We start from the raw sequence: 10,552 nt of genomic DNA, 5'->3' as shown, positions 1-10,552 counted from the left end.
GCAGCTCTCTCCCTCCGCCCCCGCCCAGCGATTGGCTCTGCGCAGCTCCGGGGACCGCAGCTCTGGCAGGTGACCCACGCCTGAGGCTGCAGCAGCCATGTTTATCTTGGGCTCTTGCCCTGAGCGACCAAAAACAGTGGACACTAGCAAACAGACCTGGGAACCTTCCTTCAAGCATTATGCACTACCTGAATGCACAGCCGAGGAGGGTTTGGAGATGATAGTGGCCCGACCTGGGACTCCCCTAATGCTGGATTGTGAGCCGCTCAAGGGTGGACAGGCCCAGCTTGAGCTGTGGTGCTGAGAATCGAACCCAGTGCCTCACACATACCAGGCAAGTGCTCTGCCACTGAGCTACAGGCCCGGCCCTATTTTTTAGTTTTTGTTTTCCTTTGTACTGGTGATTGAACACAGGGGCACTTTACCACTGAGCTACATCTCCAAACCTTTTTATGTTTTTCTTTTGAGCGGAGTCTCACTAAATTGCTGAGGCTGGCCTTGAATTTGCAATCCTCCTGCCCCAGCCTTCAGAGTCACTGAGATTACAGGTGTTTGTCACCGCAACAAGCTTCCTCCTCCTGCTCCTCCTCCTCCTCCTCCTAATAATAATAATAATAACGGCAACAACAAGGAATACCGAGCTCTTACTACTACCATAAACTGTGATAAGAATCCCACATACATTTTCCTGTTGAGTCACAGTATACCTAGGAGCTAAATGCTATTATCTCCTTTTAACAGATGAGTAAATTGAGATTCAGAGGGATTCAGTGACTTTTGGACAGGCAAGAGGCCCAGCCAAGCTGGAATCCAGCACTCCTAATTCCTAGAGCAGGAGTCTTTCCTCTTCCTACCCCTGTCTAGGACCTCAATATCAAGTCCATATTATTTCCTCTAGTCTGTGGAGGGTGTTCCAGATCTTTCTTCTGTAAACCTAGATAGATTACTAAGAAAACAAACAACACACATTGCAGCCCTTTCCAGTTTCCCTACCATAGAATATAAAGCAAGAAGTATGGCCTTTGGCTTCTGGGGAACCTAGGACTCAGTCCTGTATTCCACTTTTTTTTTTTTTTTTTTTGTGGGAGCAGTTACTGGAGATTGAAGCCAGGGGTGACTTATCATCAAGCTATATCCTCAGTCCTTTTAATTTTTTTATAATTATTTATTGGTATGAGGGATTGAACCAGGGTGCTTAACCACTGAGCTACAATCCCAGCCCTTTTGTTTTAAGATTGGGTCAAGACTGGCCTTGAACTTGAAACTTGCCTGCTTCCAGTGGCTGGGATTTTAGGCCAGCACCACCATGCCCAGCCCAACTCCATCACTTTGCTAAGGGACCTTCCTTTTGTTAATCTCTGTTTTATGCCTTACCAAGATTTTGTGAGCATTAAATGAGAAACAGGGGTATAAGCATTTGTGCATTGTTGATTCTATGCCTTTGTTGATTCTTTTCAGCAAACTCCTTCTAACAGGAATATTGTCCCCTTCTTCCTTTGTGACAACATAGCAAAGGGCTCACGAATAGCAAATGATCCAACACAATCAGACAGATAAGCTAGCTCTTACAGGGTCAGCATGCATGCCAGAAAACTAGGAGTTAAAAAGTAAATCAGTCTTCAAGGCCATGGAAGTCAGATAACATCCCAGGAGAAGGGAGGCTGGGCAGCCAGCTCAGCCTTCTAAGACTATGCAGTCAGCAAAAATCCCAAGAAGCCAGAGCCAGACAAGCTCATGAAAATCAAACACACTGAGACAATAGTCTGCCCTGTTCTGAAAATAATCTTAGGGACTCTCCCAGATGAAAAGAGGCAAATGTCAAGTAGTGAGGGTAAAGCACACTATGCAGAACAGTCACTAAAGTAATGTGCAGTTACCTTGTTAAAAAAAAAAAAAACACCTCAAGACAGAGACTTAAGATGGTAGTAAGACATATAGCGCAGCATGATGAAGAGCACAAATAAAATCTCACCTCTACATGTGATTACATCAAAAGACAGGTCCCTGTCTACCCTGAAGATGCCATGAAATCTATACATCTTGTCCTTTGTTTGAGCCAGCCTGACACTCTCAGTTAGGGCTGTATCCCCCTTCTTGCTGAAGTAGAAACACCATTTAAAGCCTTGCTTGTATAACCATATTCATGTGATCCTATTTCATTTTTATTGTCACTGTTGACACCATTTCCAGTATCAAGAGAAGCCCTGTGTCCAGGGCTAGAACCTGTTCAACCAGATCCTGTAGAACCCCTAGTGATTCCATGAACCTCCTCCCAGCATACATAATCCACCAGGCTGTCTCATTGCCCTCCTTCTCCCCAAGCCCACCCCTATAAGCTCTCTTCTCACCTTCTGTTTCCCCCTTTTCCAAAACTACACAGTCCTAGTGTATGAGGCCCAGGCCCAAGGTACCCTAGGATTAAAAAAGACAGACAGATATAGAATTTCAGAGTGTTGTTTATTCAAGGACTTATTGACTGAAATGTCAGTAATAGACCAGTTGAACCCCTGAAATTTGGGTCAGAAGGAAGGATGTATATAATGTTAGAACAAAGATGACCTCATTCTAGGCATAATGTACTGGTTTATCTTAAGCTAGTATAAGGCATATTCCTGGTCCAGTTGTAACGCTCCACATACCACTCTAATTGTTTGTCTGTTTATACTTTGCTGAGAGGCGTGCAGAAAAAGTCAACTAGGGCTACTCTGGGGGCAGTCATGACAGTTACAACTCAAGATGGCTGCAGTCACGTCAAACTGAACCTATATACGCTCCTAGAGACAGATCAATAGACAGACACACACACACACTTTTTAGACTTAAGTGACTGCTGAAACCCCTCTTCCAGAATGCCCTCATGACTAGAAGAAAGATGATCAATTCTTCCCTCTCCCCACCTCTCACCTCCATCTATGCTTTCCTGGCTATGAAGACAGAGAACTAAATTTCAGCATTCATTGTAGGTTTGGCACACTACGCCCCTTGTAAATTTGCTAAGGGAATTTCCCCTGTCCTTCCATCTCTGGCTAGTGTATACCTTTATTTCAAAGCAAACCCTGAGTCTTTCCTTAACCCTCCCTGGGAGTCCAGTAGGGAAATGGTGGAATGGGGAAGCCTGATAAGAGATAATTTCTATGAGAGAACTTGGATTTTTCAGCCTTGTGGTGTGTACACTTGACTCAGTTCCTCGTTGTGTCTTCTCATGAGATTTAGAGTTAAGTAATTCCTGGCCAGAAACAAAACCAAAACTGTTCCATTCTTCAATGTATTTGAATGAACACTGATAATAAAATCAGGTACAGCTCCAAGAGGAGACATTGGGGGAGAACCAAGTTAGGTCTGTAAGGAATTACACAAGAAATGGCACACGTTTATGCGTATAAAGGTTATGATATATAAAGGTTATGATCATCTTGTCACATCAAATTGAAAATGTTACCACTGTCTAGACGGTGGAGAATATTTAACTGGGAATGTAATTTTATTTTTTAGGTATGAAGCTTTTGTAGTAGTGGTTGGGTTGGTTTGCTAGTAAATATGTGAAACTTTGGGGGGAAGAAGAAAAGGATAGACCTTGGATCCTTCATGTTGCATTTAATGCCCCATGGTTACATTCTGAGGTCCCTTAGCCTTCTGATTTCAACAATGTAAACTTTTACCTTGTGACTATCTCTTATTCCTCTTCCTGGTTGTCAAGCACAGAGAAAACTAGGAGGGCCACATCACTGCCTGATTCCTTGAAACATATTGGATTCCCCGTAACTACAAAAAATAGATACACACTATATTTGAAGAAATTATCTGCTCCCCTAGTTTCCTACCTCTCTGATCTAGGTTCCACACTCAGGAAGCCTTCCCCCCATGGCCCAGAATGCATTATTTCAGATTTCTGTTCAGGAAGAAAGAACTTTCCTCCAAGGAATAAAAGAACAAAGCTCTGGGTTTGGCTCATATTGGCCAGCCTAAACTATGGCCAGCGGGATGGCAGGGCTGATTCACTTAGTCCTAAATCACCCACAACTTATGGACAGAATAATCAACTCCACCAGAACCATTTGACTGAGAACCAGTGGGGGCTCCAAAAATCAGGGGGCTGTTACTGGAATCAGGGTGAAGGATTCACTGAGAAACTCACAGCTTGATCCTTATTTTTCTTGTTTTGCCTGAAAACATCCTTCCCAGATCAGCAGAAATCTTCAGCAGGAATGTAGGGACCACAATTAAAATGCAGGTTCCTCACCATCCCAGGCTCTACTTGAGCTTGGTCATGCATGTGCCAAAATATGACTACATTCACTTGGGCGATTGAGAACAGGTGGGAAAACTGGCCAGTCTCACTGGACTGTCACTGATCTCAAGGCTGGGTTGAGATTAGTCCAAGTGTAGCCTTGGATTTTAGGGGAGGGAAAGTTATACAAATTGGAGTGGGGTATTATATATTAGTCTCCTATTGCTGTTGTAACAAATTACCAAATTTAACAGCTTAAAACAAATTTATTAGCTTACAGTTCTAGAGGCTGGAAGTCTGAAATTTATCTTGTTGGCTAAAATCAAGGTGTTGACATGACTGTATTCATTTCTTTTTTTTTTTAAGAGAGAGAGAGAGAGAATTTTTTTTAATGTTTATTTTAGTTTTCGGCAGACACAACATCTTTGTTTGTATGTGGTGCTGAGGATTGAACCCGGGCCGCATGCATGCCAGGCGAGCGCGCTACCGCTTGAGCCACATCCCCAGCCCATATTCATTTCTTTTTTTTTTTTTTTAATTTAGTTGTAGTTGAACATAATATCTTTATTTTATTTTTATGGGGTGCTGAGGATCGAATCCAGGGCCTTGCTCATGCTAAGTGAGCGCTCTACTGCTGAGCCACAACCCCAGCCAATGTATTCCTTTCTTGAGTCTGTCTGGGTGGATCTATTTTCCTACCCTTTCCAGTTTCAAGAGGCTGCCTGCATTCCTTGCTCATGAGCCCATTCCATCTTCAAAGCCAGCAATGACTGGTCAAGTCTCTCACATGTCATCACTCTGACTCTTTAGCCTCCCTCTTTCACATTTAAGGGCCCCTGTAATTACACTGGGACCATTAGATAATCCAGGATAATCTTCTTAGGTGAGCTAACTACAACCCTAACATCATCTGCAACCTTAACTCCCCCTTGCCGAATTCATAGGTTTCCAGGGATGAAATCAGTGACATCTTTGGGGGACAGGCATTATTCTACCTACCACAGAAGGTTTCACCCAAAAGGACCACTGTCTCCCTAGGATGAGTCCTTAGAGTGGACAGAGAGCAAGGCTCTGTCTTGAAGCTGTGGGGTAGGGAGTATTAGGTAGATTCCAAATGAAACCCTAGCCAAGTCCCTTCTCTCTATTCAGATACTGACCTCAGCAGCTGTCTTCACTAGGCCACTGGCCAAAATTAGACTTGGGAGAGGAGCTTAGTTAGGACTAATGTAACATTGCCAGGGTGACTGTGGGAGATCTTCCCAGGGAGTGGCTGGGTTTTGAAGGGTACTCAAGCTGGTTATGCTGCTTAAGTCAATAGAAAAGTGGGGAGAAAGTGATAGCATAGCAGCTTTTAATCATTTAGTTTTAATCATTCATAATGACCACTCACCCCACCAGAAAAATAGGTGAACCCACTATCACAGGGGACTGGAGCTCACAGTACTCATGCCATCAGAAGCAATCTTTCTGGCTTCATCCAAGTGGCCTGTAGGCTTTGGCATCAGTTGGGCTGAGTTCAATTTTCACTGTGCTGCTTTTAATCTGTGTGATCCTGGGAAAGTAGCCTCCTCTGGATCCTTAGCTTTTTTTTTTTTTTTTTTTTTTTGATACCAGGTATTGAAAGGCTTTGAACTCAGGGGCACTCAACCATTGAGCCACATCCCCAGCCCTATTTTGTATTTTATTTAGAGACAGGGTCTCACTGAGTTGCTTAGTGTCCCACCGTTGCTGAAGCTGGCTTTGAACTTACAATCCTCCTGTCTCAACCTTCCGAGCCTCTGAGATTATAGGTGTGCACAACCATGCAGGGTTCCTTAGCTATTAAATGAGAATGTCAATCTGTTCTTCACATGGCTATGAAGAACTACAAGTGCTTGTGTAACATTCTAGAGTGAGAGGGATTGTGAGATAGTCTGAAAGCAGTTCCAGCAGGGATTGGGCACAGTGTTACATGCCTGATCTCATTTGATTCTGGGAAGCTGAGGTAGGAGGATGGTATGTTTGAAGCCTCTCGCCTACATCCCGCGAGGGCCATGGAAATGGGGTTCCCCTTGGTGGAAAAGGCTGGCTGAGAAATAAAAGCTAGAAAAAATATAGGATGGAAAAAAACAAAAGGACACAGAAAATAGTTTCAAAATTGGGGCGCGAGGGGTAGGGGAGGACGGGCAAGTGGATGGAGCTTCTATACTATGGCAAAATGGAGCCTGTGCCTGCTTTATTTATATTGGGAAATATCAAAGGTCTTCCATAGAATGTTCTTCATCAAAAAAGGTTAAAGGTGGGCTGTCCAGTTCCCAAAGGGTTACGCCCATCTCCAGAGCTACTATGGGGGATCTTCCTAGCAGACCAGAGATAAAGGTCACGTGCATTGGGCAATCTATTGCTGTGGGAGAGTAACAGATGGTTCCCAAGGCCAAATCTAAATCTCCCTGGCTTCATGCCAGAGAAGATCCTCATGTATTTCATGGATGGCTTCCTACAGAAGCCGGCCTCAGCAACTTAGCAAGACCCTCAGCAACTTAGTGAGATCTCATCTCAAACTAAAAAATAAAAAGGGCTGGGACATAGCTCAGTGGTAAAGTGCCCCTGGGTTCAATACCCAGTACAAAAAAAAAAAAGACTAATATTGTGAGCATGAGTCTTGAGACAGATGTAGGGTAGAATTTTGCCTTTACCATAAATGAGTCTGGGCAAGTCATTTAACCTTTATAAGTCCTGGTCAACACTTTTATTGTGTATTTATAATTCCTTGCTATGTTAAGTGCACCTTCCTAGAGTTGATATCAACTTGAAGTCAGATGCTCACAAGCAAAATTCAATGCAGGAAGGTCCTAGTGTGCAGGAGCTTCACTCAGATGTTAGGAGAACCCAATCCACTGGAGGGGCTAGGGGATGGGGAGCAAACTTGATCAAAAAAAGAAGCCTTCAGTGATATTGTAGGTGGGCATCCCTGAGCTCAGGCCATTGCTTCCAGCTTGGAGCCACTGTGACCCTACGCTCACCCAGGTGTAGACAGACTGGCAGGCTCCTGGCCAGTTCAAGGTGTTTCCCTTTGCCTGGTAACAGGGAGGTGTGGTTGAGTGAGGCAGGGTATGGCGGGGAGCAGCTGCAACTAACAAGTGGTGGAGAGAAGCCTCCTGCTGGAACCTTCTGGCTACCCCAAATGCTGGAGACTAACCTCCCCAGGGTGAAGAAGACAAGTGAGTGTGAAGTTATTGAAAGGGCAAGCCAGGGTTTGAGGGCTTAAAAAATTCTAGGGTCCTTAAGGCCTGCTGAAAGCCTGGGGTTCAGGCCCAAACCTGGGACAAGATGGGAGGAGGAGGAGAATTCAACACCTGTTTTAGGGCGATCCTCCAAAGCCTTGAGGTAGGCAAGTGAGGCTCCTGCCAGAAAGGAGAGCCCAGGGTTCCGGGTGACAGTAAGAATTAAGTCTATATCCAAACACCGCCCCGCCACAGGTCTGAACCAGAATGGAGCCCCAGTGAAAAGGCCTGCTGCCTGAGGTTCACATCATGTACTCTTACGTCTGCTTGCCGCGCGGGGAGAGTGCCTGGCCTCCGCTGCAGCCCCTCACCTACACCTACCTGCCCGCCCCTCTGCTGCTGCCTCCCATCCAGGCCCACAACTTCTGCAGCCGGCCAGCGAGCTTGTGCGTGGGAGAGAGGGCGGCCCCGCGAGAATACCACCGTTTTTACGCCCCGAGCGTATCTCCGGCCGCCACTCCACCCTGGTGGGCCTTCCCAGCAGCCTACGCCGCCGCCCTTAGCTCGCCGGTCCCTGCCGCCCGCCTCCTGGGGCCGTCGCTGCAGGAATCCGCAGCCGAGAGCTGGGCGCCGTGGCCCGAAGGTGGCAATGTGCAAGCCGAATTGCGATGGGGCCGCGTGGAACGCACACACGGCCAGGGCCTGCAGCTGCCCGACTTCGTGTGCCGGGAGCTGCGGCGAGTGTACGGCACGTACCCGCGCACCGACGTGCGCGTCACCCACAGCCGTGGCGAGTTCCTGCTGCAGGCGGCGCCGCGCGTCGGCCAGCCGGAGTACCAAGTGGAGAGGCGCGTACTGCGCCAGCCCAATAGCGGTGACAGCAGCAGTCCAGCCCGGGAAGCCGCGGAGCGCGGCCGTCCCAAGAAGAGGAAGGGCCTAGGCTGAGCTTTTTTATTGGCATTATTTTTGTGTTAGTAGAAGGATCCCTTTAGCTGTGTCACTTAGAATGCTGTTGGTAAAGTTAGGACTTTGACTTGTCACATTCATCTTTTAGACCAATCAGGTCAAAATATCAGGGCTAGCTAATCATATCAGTGAAAAACAAATGGAGCTTACCTATGTAGGACGTTAGGAAGATTTGTAAGTCTCAAATCATTTGATTCAGAACAAACTTGGGACTCTGGCAGTGTCAGGTAGTCCTATATAAAAACACTTTCATTATAGCCTTCCAGTTTCATTTACTTTAGGGAGGACTGACACAAGTACACATCTCAAGTTGCATTAAAAGAGCCATTGCCTTTTTTTTTTTTTTTTTAAAGAGAGAGTGAGAGAGAGAATTTTTTTTTTTAATATTTATTTTTTAGTTCTCGGCGGACACATCTTTGTTGGTATGTGGTGCTGAGGGTCGAACCCGGGCCTGTATGCGAGGCGAGCGCGCTACCGCTTGAGCCACATCCCCAGCTCCCATGAGTCAGAGTCTTGCTGACAACATATGGCTTCCCTTAGAAGCATCGGGACACTTCCCTATCAAATGACCCTCTTAGAGAATGTGCACTGGTTGACTTCCTGTTCTCTAGGGTTCTCACAATCCTCCTGATTTGAAGGTTGGGTGACTTACTGGAGTTAAGGGGCTTTAAAGGGTTCCCATCATTCCCTGGATCCTGGTTGACCCTAGAGGGCATGGGCCAAAATATTGATTGCATTTTCTTTAGACTTTTTAACTTCTTTGACTTCGGTCTTCAAGTTTTGGTTTTAAACATCCAGCAGGCCAGTTTCACCATTCTTGAAATGGGAGTAATGGGTTTTAACTTTAAGGTTTCTAATTTTACAATTACTCTTCCCATTTAATTGGGGTTTGTATCAGTACTGCAAGTCAGATATCCTATCTGTCCTGGAGGTGATGCCTTATTGTCTTAATTCAGGTTATTCTGGTTAGAAGTAGTACTTTTGCAAAATACTAACAGATAGTAGTTACAAAGTGAAATTAGCAAGAATAAAAGCACACTTGATTTTAAACCTAATAGACACAAGAAATTATCTTGATAGATAATGTTTTGGAAAACTCAGTCTTTGCTTTGTCCCTAATATCAGTCCAATAATGAAGACAAGGTTTTGAGTAAAAAGGAAAGTTTTGGGTTTTTTTTTTAATTGATAGTTAAAAATCTCTTTAAAATACTCCACTGAACATAGTCAAATAAAGTTTGTCTTTAATAAAGACAATTAGTCAATTTTTGCTGATAATAATAATATATGAATATAGTCATAATATGAATACAATAATTTTATTTAATAATATGTATATGATCATATTTTTGTGACTAGGTTTATCAACTTTGTGAAGTTTTGGTCTTTTTGTTAGCAAAGGAGAAACATGGGTGACACTAACTACCAAGGGAACAATGTGTCTGTCCTTAAAGAGGTGATTCAATGCCTACATTCCAATTGTGCCCTATCCAGGGTCATAAATTATTTGTAGTTTTGAGAAATAGCCATTTTTTAGATCTTTTGACATTACTGAAGTCTGAATTATTTTATTCTTGTAGTGTGTGTGTCCAAGGATAGACAACTTGGCCTAGAATGGGAAAAAAATGTCATTTTCCTTCCCTCAAAGTTAAGGAGAAGAGAAAGAAAAAAAAATGTCAGTTTTAAAATATGATGCAGTGGTGCAGGGTAGCAAGGACTATGCTCAAAGCAGATCAGTGTTTTAAGGAACCCTTGTTGTTTTTAAACACAGAGGATTAGACTTTGTTCTATATCAGTATATTAAAATTTGACATATTAAAAAGAGTTAAAAAATTAATAGGGAAAAAATATTTCTGAAAGACAAAGTATCTTGTAGGGTAAAATAATACTTTTGTCTTGAAACCCAAAATGATTTCTTTGTCATTTTTATTGACTTGTTTATTTAGGCTATACTGGGGACCAAACCTAGGGCCTCACACATCCCAGGTAAGTGCTCTACACTAAACCACTACACTAAAACACTAATCCTTAGCCTAAAGTCCACAATAAAAGAAAAGACAAAACTAAGACAAGTTATAAAATGTCGAAGTAAGTTACATAAGGTTTGTGAAAGGTAAATCTTGAAAAGTTTGTGTGTGATTAAGTTGACTATAATTGG

At 44.0% G+C, this 10,552-nt stretch overlaps 1 protein-coding gene across 1 annotated transcript; it reads left to right on the top strand.

Moving 5' to 3' along the window:
* Positions 1-7,134: 7,134 nt before the first annotated feature.
* Positions 7,135-8,378, top strand: LOC308634759 (uncharacterized protein C10orf95 homolog). The gene is made up of 2 exons (XM_081268827.1): positions 7,135-7,428; positions 7,687-8,378. Exon 2 carries the CDS (start codon positions 7,741-7,743, stop codon positions 8,374-8,376), a length of 636 nt encoding a protein of 211 aa, XP_081124953.1. The 5' UTR covers positions 7,135-7,428; positions 7,687-7,740; the 3' UTR covers positions 8,377-8,378.
* The last annotated feature ends 2,174 nt before the right edge of the window (positions 8,379-10,552 follow it).

This window comes from Spermophilus citellus (assembly GCF_964194105.1).
Source record: "Spermophilus citellus genome assembly, chromosome: 15".
Classification (NCBI taxonomy): Eukaryota; Metazoa; Chordata; class Mammalia; order Rodentia; family Sciuridae; genus Spermophilus; species Spermophilus citellus.
This window is presented reverse-complemented; position numbering and strand designations above follow the sequence as displayed.

What these genes read in the sequence shown, in the direction of transcription:
- LOC308634759 (XM_081268827.1), top strand. Translation starts at nt 7,741, where the DNA reads ATGTACTCTTACGTCTGCTTGCCGCGCGGGGAGAGTGCCTGGCCTCCG.